The sequence below is a fragment of the Zootoca vivipara genome, chromosome 7, assembly GCF_965207765.1.
Source record: "Zootoca vivipara chromosome 7, rZooViv2.hap1.1, whole genome shotgun sequence".
Lineage (NCBI taxonomy): Eukaryota > Metazoa > Chordata > Lepidosauria > Squamata > Lacertidae > Zootoca > Zootoca vivipara.
This window is the reverse complement of record NC_142590.1, coordinates 15,203,750-15,222,398: the sequence shown is the minus strand read 5'-3', so window position 1 is coordinate 15,222,398 and position 18,649 is coordinate 15,203,750. Positions and strand designations below refer to the sequence as shown.

The 18,649-nt window shown below is 41.5% G+C and overlaps 1 protein-coding gene across 3 annotated transcripts in view; it reads left to right on the top strand.

Moving 5' to 3' along the window:
- The window catches only part of DENND1B (DENN domain containing 1B), a 190,844-nt gene that overhangs the window by 67,631 nt on the left and 104,564 nt on the right, over window positions 1-18,649 (top strand). For all 3 annotated transcript variants that reach the window (XM_035123797.3, XM_035123796.3, XM_035123795.3), the window contains exon 5: window positions 10,456-10,569. In XM_035123797.3, coding sequence (XP_034979688.1) covers window positions 10,456-10,569 — 114 coding nt within the window. The remainder of the gene's footprint in view (window positions 1-10,455; window positions 10,570-18,649) is intronic.

Here is an 18,649-nt window from a genome sequence, read left to right as displayed (position 1 = left end):
TTTTTGGGAGACTAAAGTGATGTGTAGTAGCAATGTTTCAGAGAAATTAAGAAGCAAAGTGCTTTTCCAACTGCAGTCTTCAGTTTATAATCTTGTCAGTGTCTTAGATTTTCATATATGCCTTTAGGCTTTTAATGGAAAAATGTATACTTTTGCTACTAATATATTGTATATGAGAATAGACTTCTTATAACAACATGTGGTCTTTCAGTTTGCGCCAATTGAACTGGAAATGCATTGTTATAAAAGAGATAACAATATGCTTTCTTGATAAAGGTGGCATTGTAGCCTAGTTCAATACTTGGATATAATATTTTGTTCTGAGTAGGTATTAGAGAATCTTCAGAATAATTTCAGCACCCTTTACCAGAAATCTTTCCTGCTTAAGCACTGTTGAACTGGAGTTGTATAAACATACAAGTCATCTGGGCTGTTGTGCCATGTCTATTCATTTCAGTGGCAGTAGTGTAGAAGAACTTATTGGAATGTGTCTTGAAAGTGTGCAAGCCCAGATGTGCTCTGAGAGTTAGTTTTAAGAATATTGCATGGTTATAAATTTATAATACCCTTACATTTGCTTAAAATATCCACTGTAGGGCTGCAACATTTAATCTCTTGGCTAGAATAATTGATCGCAAAGTGTCCTCACTTTATAGATTTTATAAAAACATGAATTATTTTGAATACAGGTAGTTACAAAAACCAGATGTGGCAGGTGCTATATTAGAAGTGTCATTGCTCCTTTAGTCTCATGCCTCTTCTATAATGGTGCCTGCTGTGATGTGTGCTTACTTATTCAAAAACAAAGCACCCCCCCCCCCCACTTAAAAACACTTGTTTTTTTCACATGGAAATCTGGAAATCTCTGTAATTATAGTTGATTAAATTTCATGTGATTAGCAAGCTATGATTTCTTTAATCAGGTAAGAGCCTTCCTGTATAGTATCATTCAATGGGCAGAATGCTCCACAATTCTTTAATCCAATTGAAAGAAACCGTTATTTCTTTCTAATGGTGAATGCCCCTAACCCACACGTTGAGCTTCAGTGCCAAGCAGAAATTTTAATTAGAATCGTTCATATTTAAACCTAACATGCTCTCAACTGCAGTACACTGTTCTGCCACACATATTGTAGCCCAAATTGAATTTTGGGTCAGTTCACAGGTCTTATCCCCCACCCCTAGTGCAAGCAGCCAGCATAACTTATTTTGGATAGATTTGCATATTTGGTTACCTTGAGAATGATTCCAGATGTGTACAGATAGGAGATTTGGAAGGCTTCCAGACATATATTGTTTTGTGACTTCAACATACTTGACTGATGCAGGCTTAAAATCTACATAGTTTAACTGTGCTTAAACTACATGTCCTGGCTCCCACCCAAAACATGCAAGACAGTGGCTCTTACTTGTAAGAAGAAAGAAAGAAAAATGTTTAATCAGACAAGTAATGGCCCAGGATCGACAGCAGATACAAACAGGTAGTTGAAGCCAGGGTCTGAAGTGGTTTGGAAACTCATAAGCAACAGGGAAATGGTTAGAGATAGCCATGGTTAAGGTTGGTGCAGAAAGGCTGTCATGGGAAGGGCTGGAAAAAGTTGAGTGTGAGAAGAGAGAAGAGTGGCGAGGGCAGGCCCAGTTCTGTGATCCTCTTCTGATCTGTGAAATATGGTTAAGTGTCTGGAAGATACACCTATATTGGCCCATTCATATATAAACTCTGACTGAAGTTGATTGACAGTATCAAACTATGCTTAAAAAACAGGTAAATCAAGATTCAAGAAATGGAAAAACTGGAATGTTCAGAAAAGTAGGGCAGAGTGAGAACACACAAAAAAAGGATCATTGCAATATCTTGCCTAAAATGATAGTGGCACGTTAAAACACTTTTCTGTTTTCTTGAGGCATCCGCTTTCATAGAGTACAGTCCACTTCATTAGATGAGCTACCTGAATTGAGGATGCCATCATTCATCTGATAAAGTATGCTCTGGATCATGAGAGCAGATGCCACAAAGTAAGCCAGTTAGTGTTTGAGGTGTTACAAGAAAGACTCTGGCGCAGCCTGGATGTAATGGGAAACCATGGTTTCCTGTTATTTGACAAAGCTTCAGAGAGCCTCAGGCTCATGTGCTCCCCCTCTCCTTTCCTCCTCTTTCATACATTTGTGGAAGAGATCAGAAGCTCTCACTTCTGATTTAAAACAAACCACAGATCTCCATGATGTCCATATTTGGAGAATTGAGTAACTGTGGCTTTTGAGAATGAGCCAGGATCAAACTGTGATTTCAGATTCTGGCTTGTTGTAAAAGGATAGTTTAAACAAATCACATTAAAAATAATGTAATGTTTGCCTGCATGCCATTGAATCTAAAACTGGTAACGAAGGTAAAACAAATGAAAATTAGGGACATTAAAAGCACATGAGGCTCTCTTGCTGCCATCCAGTGGTTAGGATTTCGGTAAATAGCATGATTATACGAAGTATTAAATTAAAGAAGCTGAGAACAGCTCGATTGTAGGGATTTGTGTGAGAATAAATACATAGCGACATTTTAGAGGCATGTAGCATATGTATTATTATAAGTATAGACAGTATCTTTGTTGATGTGTGATTTCCATTAGAACACATTTTATTTTACACTTTTTTATGCTACCAAACTTCTGCATCATTTTCTATTACAATCCAAGAAGAAATGAATATTCTAAATTGTACATCATGCATATATGGTGTACTGTAGCGTAACATCCATAAAAATGCAATACCTCAACAGGCAATTTACCTAAATTCCTATTTGAACTAAATGGAATTTTTCACTGAATAGTGGAAGATGCATTAACTGCAATATGGAATAGAATTTCAGCTTGTAGAATACAATGTTGTGTTTTCCCCAAAGGCATGGAAAGGTGGTTAAAGATATAAAGAAATCTTGATGTACAAATGGATAAGTGAAATTAGGTGAAGTGTCCTATACCATTGAATTCATATATTTTATTAAGAGTTAATCAGATGGAGTTACACCACATTATTCACCTAACATAGCATTCAAGGACAGAAGACTACAAGGACTATAAGAAGGCTGTTATATAGTGATTTTTTAGGAATATGATTCCACTGTTTCATCTCCAATGAATTACTACTTGCACATGCAGTGAACTGAAGTGGGTTTGAACAACAATTTTAGCTTCTTTGAGAATATGGAATCATCAAGGTTTTCAGAGTCTCCCTGAGAGTTAGGAACTTGGAGCTGAAGGTTTTTTCTTCTAATAAACGAAAGACAAATGGTCATCCTTGATATAAAAGTATTTAAAGGTCTGTTTGTTGCTTTTTCTTAACTTGCAATACATTTTGTTTGCATGCTGATTAGTTAAGCAAATCAATATAACACAGCACTTCTTAAACAGTTTTTTTTGCATGAACCATTTGGAAATTGTGGAAGTTTGGATTACTTAATTTCTTCTTAATTTCAAAGCATGCATATAACATATTTTAATAACCATAGCTTTGCCTTTCTAATGCAATGAATATGTCTAATTAGTGAGGAAAGTTCTTTGAAGTCTATTTCCATCATCAGTAAAAAAATTAATCAAGTTCAGGTCCAAGAATGTATATTCTCCATTGTTTTATCAACTTTTCCATATAGGTTTTATGGTATGTGCTGATTTGATTCTCTTTATGAAGTGGGTGGTGACAATACAGTTTAGCTTCCAAATATTCTGGAGTAGTATTTCCATGTTGGTGGGCTAAAAATAATTGATACTATTAGCTTTTTTCAGACTATGTTCTATTGACAGCTGTAGTTGAGAAGCAATGTTTCGTATGGTTCATATCTCCACCACCACCACCACCACCACCACCATTTATACCCGGTCCACCTGGCTGGGTTTCCCCAGCCACTCTGGGTGACTTCCAACAAAACATCCATCATTAAAAACTTCCCTAAACAGGGCTGCCTTCAGATGTCTTCTAAAAGTCAGATAGTTGTTTATTTCCTTGACATCTGATAGAAAGGCATTCCACAGGGTGGGCGCCACAACCGAGAAGGCTCTCTGCCTGGTTCCCTGTAACCTCACTTCTCGCAATGAGGGAACCGGCAGAAGGCCCTTGGAGCTGGACCTCAGTGTCTGGGCTGAACGATGGGGGTAGAGATGCTCCTTCAGGTATACTGGCCTCAGGCTGTTTAGGGCTTTAAAGGTCAGCACTAACACTTTGAATTATGCCTGGAAACGTACTGGGAGCCAGTGTAGGTCTTTCAAGACTGGTGTTATGTGGTCTCTGCAACCTCTCCCAGTCTCCAGTCTAGCTGCTGCATTCTGGATTATTTGTAGTTTCTGGGTCACCTTCAGAGGTAGCCCCACGTAGAGCACATTGCAGTACGTGTCCATGACCTGTTGCAGCTTTTTTGATAGTATTCTAAGCTTTCAATCTAGGCAGGGCTCTGCTGCATTTTTCTTCTAATCCATTCAAATTTGGAGCCTGACCTATGGAAGATAGATGCCAGAAGTCAACGTTAAAAGTATGCTCAATCCAAGGATGGAGGTGCATTCCCAGTAAATGTTTGAAGTATTAAGAAAGTGAAAAAGTTGTATGGAACTATTTTTGTTCTGTTTGCTCTTCATAACGTGAGTTGGGGGGTCGGGGTCAGTCTTCCAATTCTTGGAGTCTTTTACCCAGTAAAGGTTAAAATCTAGTACCAAAGTAGGCAATTGTAAGGCAGTGGCCTTAGCTGCGACTTAAGCATCATACTTAGCATAACCAAATAAATTGCTCTGTGTCATAGGGCAAATGGGTGGGCCTTTCCTCTTCCCCTGTGGCTGATAGATAGAAGTACAACGGGAGTGTAGTTGTGTGTGAATCGTAAGAATCTGGATACAGAGACATTGCTTGAGTTGTGCTGAATTCAAACTTGTGATGAATGATGGAGCAAGATCTTTTGGGGTGTTAATGCTATGAGTATCTCCATTTTGTGCTCAGGTTGTATATATGTGTAAATAAAACCATATACAGTGGTACCTCTACTTACGAATTTAATGCGTTCCGAACACACATTCGTGAGTAGAAAATATTTGTTAGTCGAATCCCATAGGAATGCATTGGGAGAAAAAATCCGTAAGTAGAAGCAACCCTATCTAAAAATTCGTAAGTAGAAGCAACCCTATCTAAAAAATTGTAAGTAGAAAAAATCCTATCTAAACCGCATCCAAGATGGCGGACGGAGCTCCATTCGTAAGTAGAAACATTCGTAAGTAGAGTTATTCGTAAGTAGAGGTACCACTGTATCTTAAAAGACCCCACAGGCTCCACTAACCTTCATTCCAAGGAAGCCAAATCCTGGTAAGAGCTGAAACCCCTGGATTCTCTCACCACTAGGATATTGGGGTGGCGTGCAATAATAATGTTGCTTTTGTTGACATGCCTTTATTAATTAATTTTTGGAGAAAAATGTTTGCCATGCATAACAAACATTGGAGAGATACGTGGCACCTTACTTGTATTGTAAATCATTTAATTTTAATTTTAATTTAATTTATTATTTATACCCCGCCCATCTGGCTGGGTTTCCCCAGCCACTCTGGGCGGCTTCCAACAGAAAAATAAAATAAAATAATTGATTAAACATTAAAAGCCTCCCTAAACAGGGCTGCCTTCAGATGTCCTCTAAAAGTCTGGTAGTTATTTTTCTTTTTGATATCTGGTGGGAGGGCGTTCCACAGGGCGGGCGCCACTACCGAGAAGGCCCTCTGCCTGGTTCCCTGTAACTTGGCTTCTTGCAGCGAGGGAACTGCCAGAAGGCCCTCGGCACTGGACCGCAGAGCGATGGAGGTGGAGACGCTCCTTCAGGTATAATGGACTGAGGCTGTTTAGGGCTTTAAAGGTCAGCACCAACACTTTCAATTGTGCTCGTAAACGTACTGGGAGCCAGTGCAGGTCTTTCAAGACCGGTGTTATGTGCTGCTCCCAGTCACCAGTCTAGCTGCTACATTCTGGATTAATTGTAGTTTCCGGGTCACCTTCAAAGGTAGCCCCACATAGAGCGCATTGCAGTAGTCCAAGCGAGAGATAAGAAGTATTTTAGGTATGCAAAATACATTTTTCTTTCAGCAGGGAGATCAAAATGTAGCATGAAACCTAAAGCTTCATGTTGTTGCCAGATTGCACAGTGTCACTGTACTTTTCTCATCCCTGCATAATGGAACTGAAGAATAAATATAACAACAGAACTGCCTTTTGTGGATCACATGAAGAATCTTATGTAGTCAGGATTTCTGCTCCCAACATTAGCAGATTCTCCTAGGGAACCTTTCAAGCTTATCCCTATTGTTTCTCATCAGAATCCTGTACTGACATATATGCTGCAGTTTTCATTTAGCACTTATAGCTAATAACCTATTCATAGACCTTCTAACCAGAAGCTTAGAAGCATTAAAAATTGTTTAAAGTTGTCTAAACTTCTGGTTAGTGAGATTCACAATTTAGTTATGAACAATAAGTAGAATTTTATTTTATGTATCCCAGATCCATTGCCAAATACTTTCCTTGGATGATCCCATGTTCAAGTATACCATTATGAAATCTCTTGTTTACTCTCTTCATACAAATCATAATTTTATGAACGTCTGTCCTGTTCATTTACAAATACTAACTGAACCACTGTTTTACTACACAACTTTAATTCTTATTTTAAAGCCAGCTTGTATGACAATTTACTAAATATAACATAATAATTTCCAGAGGAATAGCTTATCTTAGTTGGTTGCAACAAAAGAGCAGTCTTGTGGCACCATAAACTTTAACAATTTTACAATGGCTTAAGCTTTCATGGACCAGAGTCCACTATTCATTAGATAAATGTGTCTATGAGCTATACATAACTTTTGTGCAAAAACATTCTCTCATATGAATGACTCCACATTCCTAAATGATTGCACAGACCCATAAATCTAGAAGAAAATGCATTCTTCCTCCAAGGCCAAACAACTTATATTTGATGCTGATAATGCGAATTTTCATACCTAAAGAGAGGTAATTCTTAATTGGTCCTCAAAGAAAGATTTAAATCATGCCTTGATAATGAACATAACAATATAAATACTCCCTATCAGTTTCGTTCACTGAATAACATGTATATTGGTTTTAAAACTTTATTTATATAGTAGAGACATTGAAAGAATGTAGGTTTGATGTTTATATACATTAAACATTATTTTTGAACAAAGAAGCAAGGAGAGGAACATGTGCTAGAATATACGTTTGTGGGTTGATTTGGGTTTTTGCCTTTGGCTCATTTATTCATGATAGTAAGGCAATTCTGATGAACAATTTTGAGTTTGCAGTATTGTTATAAATAATTTATTTAACCATTTGTATTTGTGCTCCAGTTCAAGGACTGGTGGCAATGCCAACAGCTTCTAAGAAGATTTTTTTTTTAAAAAAAAAAGCAGTTTCCTTTATTAATTTGTTGTCTTTGGAGTGGCCTGCCTCCTGTTTATTACAGGTTGTGTTTTCATCTTTGGTTTGTGGAGTCAGGAATTCTTATCATCCTACAAAGGGTGGAATGGCCAGTGTAAGGCTGGCCTCTGTGTCTCAAGAGTGGGGAAGCTTTTTCAGCCTGTGGGCTACATTCCCATATGTTTAACCTTCTAGGGGCAGCATGCCAGTGGTGGATGTGGCCAGATTCACAAAACGCCTGCCCGCACACTCTTTCTTCCATACTCATACAACCATGGGGTGTATAGGGTGCTAGGAGAGGGGTAGTAACGCTTGTGGGGGAAACGTGCTGTAGAGGGAAGTGAGGGGCAGATGGGGCTCATCAACCTGGGAAGGTAGCCCATCTAGGAGAAGAAATACAGTACTCTGATCCTAGACCTCTACTGTCTTGTGGGATATCTTTGAGAGAAGAAAAGGCTAAGGACAAAATGGTGACATGAGAAAACAATAATATCCCCAAAATAAATAACAATGCTTACCTGAAGGAGCATCTCCACCCCCATCGTTCCGCCTGGACACTGAGGTCCAGAGCCGAGGGCCTTCTCGCAGTTCCCTCGCTGCGAGAAGCCAAGTTACAGGGAACCAGGCAGAGGGCCTTCTCGGTAGTGGCACCCGCCCTGTGGAATGCCCTCCCACCAGATGTCAAAGAGAAAAATATCTGCCAGACTTTTAGAAGACATCTGAAGGCAGCCCTGTTTAGGGAAGCTTTTAATGTTTGATGGACTATTTTATTTTAATATTTTGTTGGAAGCCGCCCAGATTGGCTGGGGAAACCCAGCCAGATGGGAGGGGTATAAATAATAAATTCTTCTTCTTCTTCTTCTTCTTCTTCTTCTTCTTCTTCTTCTTCTTCTTCTTCTTCTTCTTCTTCTTCTTCTTCTTCTTCTTCTTCTTCTTCTTCTTCTTCTTCTCCTCCTCCTCCTCCTCCTCCTCCTCCTCCTCCTCCTCCTCCTCCTCCTCCTCCTCCTCCTCCTCCTCCTCCTCCTCCTCCTCCTCCTCCTCCTCCTCCTCCTCCTCCTCCTCCTCCTCCTTCTTCTTCTTCTTCTTCTTCTTCTTCTTCTTCTTCTTCTTCTTCTTCTTCTTCCTGTCTTTATCATGACACTGGATTAGAACAGAAGATGATGAAGGCACACAAGCAGAAATAAAGCACAAAGAACTCTGTTACATCACTCAGCTCTAGGTCACACTGTTACTTTTTAAGTGTCTCTCCTTCAGATCTTTGCAAGTTGTTCCATCTGGTATTTTAATCATGCTCTTATGAAGCATGGAGAGCTGGTGTGGTGTGTGGTTAGAATGCCAGGCTCTGACTGGGAAGCCCCATTTCAGGTTCCTACTCAGCCAGGAAATTCACTGGCATTGGACCAGTTACTTTCTCTCAACCTAGCCTAGCCTGGCCCCCAGGGTTGTTCAGAGGATAATGGGAGGTGGGGATGGAGCAGACTTTGTATAGCATTGTGTAGCAACTAGAATATGTGCTGGTATAAGGCAGCTTCCTGGTTGTATGAAGGGCTGTAAAGCAGGTTGCTTTTAAAATTCAAATAGTGATAAATAACGATAAAAACTACTGGGGTCAAGTTGGAAATAGAATTCCGTGCTGAACCTTTCCATTTCCTCATATAGTCTGTGAATCTTAGCTAGAGGGAGCAGCAGGCTATCAGCACTGAGGCAGCCAAGAGCCCTGGGTTCCAGAGGCCAAGCCCTACTGGGATGAGACCAGAATTTCTAAGGAACTGCACTGGCAGAAATTGCAGGAGGTCTGAATAAGTTGGGCAAACCAGACTGAGGTTGAGGACAGGATCTTTCAAAGTTGCCTGGGCAGCCAAATGAACGAAGCCAGAATGAAAGAACATTAATAGCCAAGCCAGGGGGAACTGATGGGGAGCCTGGGCAGGTGGAGCTATGCTAGAGCCGGGGAGTATAATAAACATTATTTCCGTCTGCTTTCTTCAGCCTTGAGTTACTCCTGGTAAAAGACCTTCAAAACTGATCACTTGGCACCTGGTTTTGATCCTGGATGCTCCTGATGGGAGCAATATAATTTGGAAAACTGCTATTGTAATAATATCTGAGCACTTTTTAATAAACCTTGAAATGTGGTCAATTTTAAAAAATTTCAAATAGAATAAAGACTGAAGAATTCTTTCTGCTATTCAGTCTTTAATGTGGCAGGCCCTGGCAGGGGCAAAATGTGTGTGTGTGGGGGGGGGGAAGGCAGGGGGACTGTAGCCCTGGGTGCATAATTTTGAGGGGACACGAACCAGGCGTCCTCATGCAGGGAACTCTGTCCTGCTCTGCCTGCTGCCAGGATCTCTGGGCCCAGGAGCCTGGCCTGGTCTTGCTACGGCATCCCGGGCCCCCCTCACTGAATGGCTGCCCACCCATTGGGGGGGTTTGTCCAAGGGCTGTGTCAGCCAGCTGGGCTCCTCCCTGCATGGTGGCAGGTGGTACAGCACAGCTCCGCTTGGCTCTAGCGGCGAGGCGAGGCTGGGCAGGCAAGGCAAGCTCTGTGAACCCTCCACGCCTCACTCCCACCCGGTGACAAGTTCTGTTCACACTCCACCCCCACCTGGTGTAACGCCACTGAGCCCTGTTTCCCTTGTCATAGTTCAGTGTTAGAGCACATGCTTTGAATGTAAAAGTTCCCAGCTTCGTCCCCTGCTATCACAAGGTGAGGATGGGACAGTCTGAAACCCCGGAGAAATTCTGCTAGTCAGTGCAGATGCTACTTGTGCCATGGAGACATAGGCAAATTACCAAACAATTGCCTTTAGTAGTGAATCTAGGGTGAATCAAGTTGCCAGCCCCTCCCCCCCCGATGACTATTTATAAAGCTTTAACCTGTTTGATTTTATTAGATCTGTGGAGAAAAAAAATAATTTCCCCCCCGGTTAGTGTCAGTGTACATAAATGAATTCTAAGCTCATCTTTCTGGAGGAGAACAGCCTAATATATTTCGTGTTCTTCTAGGGTGACCCAGGTTGGACAGCACTTTACCTTTGTGCTTACTGACATTGAAAGCAAACAAAGATTTGGATTTTGCCGGTTAACATCAGGAGGCAAAGTCTGCCTATGCATTCTAAGGTAAGTAGCTATATACAGCAAATTAGTAATTTCCTTATCCTGTCCAGCCACTCTTTCTTAGATAATTATTAATCATTGGCTGAAAATTGTAGATTCCCTGCATATCTGAAAAACCTTTGTGTCCTAGCCTGCTACCATCACAATAGCACTTCTTGACAGTTATAAATGATTTTATTTCCTTATTTTTTTCCATAAGGTAAGATGCTTTAATGAGGTGTTTTGAAAATGTACCATAGCTGACCTGGCTTGGCAGGATATGCAGGAACTTGTGTAACTTTTTTTCTAAAGGAGAAAAATTTGACGCATGAGTTGCAATTGAAATTGTCCTAGCACAATGAAGAGAAGTAGTTCTAGTGCGAATAAGTAGAAAAACATCTCTTCCTTACTGACTCAAAAGAAAGAAAATAAGTTGCATCGTAAGAAAATGTATATGTGAATTTTTCATTCTAACCTTAGTCACAAGACTGCGTTATACCCTTACTTTGAATCCATCTTCTTGAATCAAAATGGGGTAGTTTTTATTTGTGTTACAGCATCCTTGCAGTGCTTCTGGAAGCAATGCATTTTTGCAAAACATTCTCAGAAAGGACTGGGTGTTGGGCTGCTTCAGACAGTTATTGATAGGTCTGATTTCATCCAGCCCTGCCTCTGTCATCCTGGACTTTTTGTGCCAGGGGCAGCCCATCCAAATTCAGCCTTTGTGTGTAAAATACTATGCATATAAGGCCAAATCCAACCTTTTAAGGATTGTCTGAAGTGACCTTTTGCAGTTGTCTCTTGTGGATGGATTATTGTTTTGTGTCTTGTTTTGCCTAGTTCATGCTATGTTCTTTTGCACATTTGTTAACGTGATTCTGTTCTAGTATTTCACAAATGCAAAGAAGTGATATTTTTGCATCTTCTACAGTAAAAGCAGTGGTACTGTTTATTGTGGGGTATTTAGATGGGCTGATGCAGATGTAACACTGGCTCCACATGAGCCCATTGAAATACTAAAACTGGTGTTGGATGAATGTCAAACATATGACCACAACTTGAAGTGATATTCTGGGCTGGTGCAGATGTAATAATGGTTTTTGTTCCCTGCTTAAGAGATTTGAAACCAGCATCAAACATGTGTTCTCTTTCTCCCATTTCCTCCTGTCTTAGGAACATATTCACCCCTCATGCTAAGCAGAATTTGATTTTAAACAGGATTTGAACCCAATAATAAATCACAATTTCAAATCCTTATTAAATGGGAATCCTGGTTAATATTTGCTGTGACAAAGCTGGCATTCGTCATAACTATGCAGGAGGATGCAACTTACTCCTAAGCGTCAAGTGAGCAGGAAAGGGTTGCTTATGTTATTATCGGGGCCATTAATTTTTTGACCAGTTGCTTTTTCATTGCCACACCATTTATACTGTTATGTCTAAACCACAGAGCCTAGGGCTTGCTGATCAGAAGGTTGGCGGTTCGAATCCCCGTGACGGGGTGAGCTCCCATTGCTCGGTCCCAGCTCCTGTCAACCTAGCAGTTTGAAAGCATGTCAAAGTGCAAGTAGATGAATAGGTACCGCTCCAACAGGAAGGTAAACGGCGTTTCCGTGCGCTGCTCTGGTTCGCCAGAAGTGGCTTTGTCATGCTAGCCACATGACCTGGAAGCTGTACACTGGCTCCCTTGGCCAATAAAGCGAGATGCAACCCCAGAGTCATCTGCGACTAGACCTAATCTTTTTGGTTTCTTTTAAACCAGAAATGCGGTAGCTGTGGCTCTCTAGATGTTACTGGCCTGAACTATCTGTGGCCATTATGCTGAGTGGGAGTGATGGGAGTCGGAGGGTGGCAGCTTCCGTAACCCTGTTTTAAGCTGTCGTTTTCAAATTCCCTCTCTGTGTGTCCTATGTATTTAATTCAGGGGTGGCTAATCTTTTTTTGATTGAGGGCTACATTAACCCATGGTGAATAAAGGGCATGAATATCAAAGTGGGAGTGACTATACTGTAAAAGTGAGTGTGGCCCTTTTGGGGGGAGGGGGTCTTAGCACATATTAAGGGGGCTGGACACAGCCTGTGGGCCAGCTACTCCTGGCTTAATTCAATTTATTGCTCTGGTTGGTGAATTTTCAGGACGTTATCCCACCATCCAACTATTTCCACATTATAGGGCTTTAGAAAGTTATGATAGGGGCTATCCCAGTGACTGGAATGACCTGCTGTCCTACCCTGACATACTTGCTTCCAAACAACGTCCACTAGGGCACTTCATATGAAGGGAACAAGGGAACCAGAAAGGAGAAGATAGTAGCCTACTGAAGTCAAATGTGTCAAAACAGGCAAGTTATTGAGCCAAAAAATAAACCTGGGTATGGATGACACACTTAGCTAAACCATGGCTTAGCTCAGTGCAGCAGCGGAATGACTTGCACGAGCAAAGGGGCTGTGATCTCCTATCCAGAAGCCCACATGTTTGCCCTTTTGTACTAAGCCATAGTCTGGCTAGTGTTCTATGTGAGTTGATCTATGTGAGTTGATTGCTTGTATTGGGTCAGTGTTTCATCTGTACCAGACCATTGAGAGAAGATGTCTAGAATGTTCATAATAAATAGGTAAAATAGCAGAATGCTTACTGTACACAAAAGAGGGAATGCCTTTCGTGGGCCATTTTTTTTTGCCATTCAACAAGAATTACATACTGAAGCACTGATGTATTTTTTTTTTTTATGAGCATGGAACTGCAGGAAGTGACTCATTTGCTAGTATGGTTCAACCATAGCAGAATTAGGAGAACACTTAATGGTAAACAGAAGTGCTATAAACAACAAAACACCACAGGCCAAGGTGATTAAAAATGTTATTACAACTGTGGATTTTCACAGTGAATGTTACCTTGTCATCAGTTTGCTCCAAAATAGATATTAAAACATAAACAGCACGACCACAATAAACTGCTTAATTAAAAGCCAAATGAAAGAAACATTTTGCCTCTTTAAAGGAGAGCCTGGGTGCCTGTAAACGCAGCTGAAAACAAATGTTCAAGCAACCTGCCATGCATATGAGCAGCAAAGGAAATGGAGAAACTGCTTGGAGACTTGAGCTATCAGTGGTTGTACTAAAGCAAGAAGTGACAAAGGAAGATGGCAGGCCAACCAGTGGCACTGTGATACATGTGGGAAGAAGGGGACAGACGTACAAAGATGAACTATGAAGCAGAGGACCAGTGATACCCTGGCGAAACCAAGTCAGGGCAGCTAGCCAGAAGTGTAAGGCTGATGTACTTGGAAGCAGCAAAGCTTATAGAGTGATTATTTCATGGAAATTAGTTTACTGGGGTTATTGTTTATTGTCTAGGTTATATATAATCACTGCATGTAGTTTTACAAGGGTAGCTTAAAGAAGGCTAAGAGTAATACTTTATTTTTTTTATCCAAATCAAATAAAATTATTTACACTACCAAATATGTGGTTTCAATTTTATCCTATACTAGCTGGCCCGGCCACACGTTGCTGTGGGTCATCCCTGTAATTCCCCCCACCCTGTCCCGATCCATGACGTATCCTGCCCCTCCTCCCTCCAACCCCCTGGCACATCCCTATGTTTCGGTAGGATACCCTTCCCTCTGTTTTCCCCGGGGAGTGTTGTCCCCTCCCCCCTGTATCTCCCCCTGCATGCGCATCGTGAACATTTATATATATTTAGATTAATTTTTTTTGAAATAACATGAGAAGTTATTATTGTTTAATTTTATTTTTGGGGTTGTCATTTATTTTGGTGGGTATTGTATGATTTGGGCGTTGTTGTGTGTTTTGGTTTTGTGTGTGTGTGTGTGTGTTTTGTAATTTCGATTTTCTAATTTTGGAGTAGGTGACCCAGAGAACCCAGAGAACTACTTTAATAATCCTGACCGGGGGGGGGTATCAAATAGCGAAGACCCACAGCCCCGTAGCAACAGAAGGCGAGTTCTGAAGCGCCCGAGCTGTTCGGTTCCATAAAAAACTCAGGAAGTGGCAAGGGGAAGGTAGGAGATTGTAAATCGGGGGGGGGGGGATTGACCACTGCAAATATTTGAAGACTTAAACTGGGGAGAGAAAGTTTTTTTTAGGCGCAGAGGCTTGCAATCAGTCATAGTATAAAGCCTACCGGTAGGTTAAAAGGGGCACAATTGCCCTTGCTTAAAATGGCCACCGGAGCCTCGCATGTGACACAACGCCTGCTAAATTTTAAAGTAAAAACCCCTTGCTGTGCCCCCAAGTGCGTTGCTGTGGGTTATCCCCCCCGGGCCTAGTGGGAGCCTGGCAGGGGCCTACATAAAACAAAGGCCGTGCTGTGGCTTGTGATCCGGGCGCTCGCCCTCCCCCCCGGGCCTAGCAGCCTGGCAGGGGCCTACATAAAACGAAGGCCATGCTGCGGCCTGTGATCCGGGCGCTCGCCCTTCCCCCCCGGGCCAAGTGGGGGCCTAGCAGCCTGGCAGGGGCCTAGTGGTCTGGTAAGGCCCCCTTGGTGGTTTCAGTTGCTTGGTTGATGATGTCATTATTTGGCGCCGCCCTTCAGAGCTTTTGCTGGTGACAGCGTGCAATCTGCCTGATGGGCAAGATACGCTTTGTTCTAATTTGATGCAATTTGGTTCAGTGGTTACGGGGAAAGGCTGTGACCTCTGCACGCGCAATGCCTATATATATATATATATATATATATATATATATATATATATATAATATACATATACATATACATATACATATACATATACATACACACACCTCTTTAATTATTACTACTGCTACTTAACACAGAAGTGGCAGTTTTATACCACAGCAGGACTGCTGAGAGGGGACATGGAGTACTACTGTACTAGGCCCAGGTTCAACAGGGGCCCACGATTCTGAGCTTCCTTTCCTTTCTTGTTAAAAAAGTAGAATCTCTGGCCCCAATCAGCCTATTTTGTCTGCAGCTTCCCCACTAACACTCCCTTGGGTTAGCCCTGTTGCTTGGAGTGGTGTTGAAATATTTTTCCTCATACCTGATTGGCACATGGTATGAGGTTTTTGCCTTTCCCTCCCCAAGAAATGGTTATTCTGTTAGGTATTTTACATTTCCTGTTACAACTTGGGTTGGATAAGACATACAGGACCAGTCATGTAGCAGGGAACCTCCCTGGGGGAAATCTTACAGGCCTCGGACTTGATTCAGGATGAAGGGGTGACCTTTCACCACTCACCCCAGTTTGCCAGCTAGAACTGAGGTGCTTGGCTGGCTCCACATTGGGACTGCAATGTAAACAACTCTTTGGGGAGGCCCCAGCATTTGAGCAGTGGATGGGGCCATCAGATCGTCCTTGCCCTATGCTTTGCTAGCCCCGCATCCTCTGTATTCAGTAAATGAAACTTCCAGTAGAGCAGAGGAAGGAACACCAGAAGGGATTCTACACAAGCTGCAAAGCACAGGATACTGAAGCAGAATCCCTTCTGCTGTTCCTTCCTCTGCTCAGCTATTCTCACTAAGCAGAAACATGGACACCCAACCCAAAGGGCTGCATGCATTAAACCTGCAACTCCTAATACTTACCTTGTTGCTTCTACTGCAACTGCAACTACTATTTAACATATAATATGTTGCATGCATAGGGCTGCATGCATTAAACCTGCAACTCCTAATACTTACCTTGTTGCTTCTACTGCAACTGCAACTACTATTTAACATATAATAATGGTTGTAAATGCCCGTTGCATTTGGACAAAGCTCATACTAATCCATTTACTTTGGTTTTGGGTAGATCACAGGAAATTAAGCACCTCACTTTACATTTCATTTTCTGGTGTGCAGCTTTGCTGAAAGTTAAGGGAAGCCACTCTTCCTATTTTGTTTGTGCATTTCCTTCTCAAATCAGATTACAGAATGGTATTTTGCATGTTGATTCTCACATTGGCTACTTCCAGACAGAGAGTGCTTTCAAATGTCAAGGCCGTGTTGATTCAGTATGCCTGTGAAGCATTGCGCCAGTCTCCATGCTACTGAGCCCAGTTAATCTGAGCTGGTAAATTAGCAGGAGTACTCTAGGTTTCCCTCCCTCAATAACATATTCCCCCCCCCCCCACACACACTTCTGGTTTAGTGTCTAACTATGCAAACATAGTGTAGAAATTTGTCATATAGTGGATGTAATCTAACCTTCTTAGGTGAGGTTATCAATGTTGATTAATCTCCATGTTAAGAGGCAATGTATTTCTGAATGCAAGATTCTGTGGACAAACAGCAACACAAAGCAGTTGTCTCCATGTGTCCTTGCCAGCTTTCTAGAAGCATCTTTCCAGACCTAATTATGCTGATGTAGCTAGATCCTTCTTATATTCTTAAGGCACCACATTTGCCCACTTTAATTGAATACTTTAGTTTTGGTCTGTTATTTTGTAGAAGTAACTGCTCAAATAAAAAGTGGCAAGCTATAATTTTTCAGCAAGCTTTAATAAGAATACTGCCATTATTCCTTCCATTGTGACAATTTCAAATTTACAATGCAATGCTAAATGCTTACCAGGCCAGCTTTTTTGGGGGGGGTGGGGGTGGGGAATACTCTGTATGTATAGTTTGGAAACACATCCATCTTTTACTTTTGAGGGCAGTGGGGGGGAAATAATTTGAGTGTAAGGAATATATTTAAAGTGAACAGGTCTCTTCTCTGGTTTTAAAAAAATATCAGATATTACAACCTTAACTGTGTTATCGATGGGCTCTGAAGAGATGCAGATTGCACAAAGGAAAAGACAAAAGCAGATAATAGTGAACTGAAACATGACTGAACCCATTTGGATAGTCATGTAAGATAGCATATATCTTTATTTATATTTAAACATAGAATGTCTATTTTCTGCCATAAAAGGCACCAAAAGGAACGGAGCACAGATCCATAACAGCAATAAAATTGAACACTGTACAATCTGCCTCTAGAAAGAGGCATAGCTCACAGATCAAACAAAGATGAAAAAGTGCACTCCTGGCTTGGGTGCCTTAAAGCAACATCAGGAGTGCTATCAAATCTTCTGCTTATAAGGGACTGTGACCCACAACAAACACACAGCGCAGACCAGTGCCCCCTGCGCCAATGTGATATAGATTTAGTGCACCCTTCCATCTGAGGGTTGGACCTAGAGATGCACTAGCGAAAGATTTTCTGGCAGCGGCTCAGTTCCATGAATCATTGTGCAAGAACTAGTACAAGATGGGGTGCAGTCCCTTTTTCTAACATGCATTTTGAGAGGGGGAAGGCAGTGGGGATCTTAGCCTGGTGCTGCCTTCCCTCTTGGTAACTGGCAACGATGCAGTGCAGAGGGAAGCCAGGTGAGCAATGTCATGCTGCCTCACCAGCCACAACTGTATATGCCAGGGGTCAGCCAACTTTTTTTTTCAGGGGGCTGGTCCACTGTCCCTCAGACCTTGTGGGGGACCGGACTATATTTTGGAGGGGGGTAAAAAGAACAAATTCCTATGCCTCACAAATAACCCAGAGATGCATTTTAAATAAAAGGACACATTCCACTCATGTAAAAACACGCTGATTCCTGGACCGTCCGCGGGCTGGATTTAGAAGGTGATTAGGCCGGATCCGGACCCTGGGCCTTAGTTTGCCTACCCATGGTATATGCTCTTGATTGCTTTTATTAACATAATAATTAAATTCTGTCCTGGGGATTTGTTGGGGGGGGTATAAATCCCTAACAAATATTTAAGAATCTACACCATTTTTTATTTTATTGGGTTTTACAAACAAGAATAATGTTGTACAAATAAGTATACCAAGTTTTCTCATGTCATTTGTATATCACAAAAATAGCATAATAAATGTGGAAATATATCTACAACATATGTTTCTTTGTTAGTGGTCAATGTATAAGTTCTTGGTTCATGAATTGGTTTAAACAATTAGGAAGAAAAGAGGGGGAGGGAGGGGGGAATGGTGAGCGGAGTGGGGTCGGGTGATCTACACTGTTTTGAGGAAGAAAAGTGTATTATTATTTTTTGGAAGGGTAAAGAAAAATCACAACATGTTGCAAATTTACCGCACCAGGTTCACTTTATTGGTTACTCTTTTCATAGACCACTA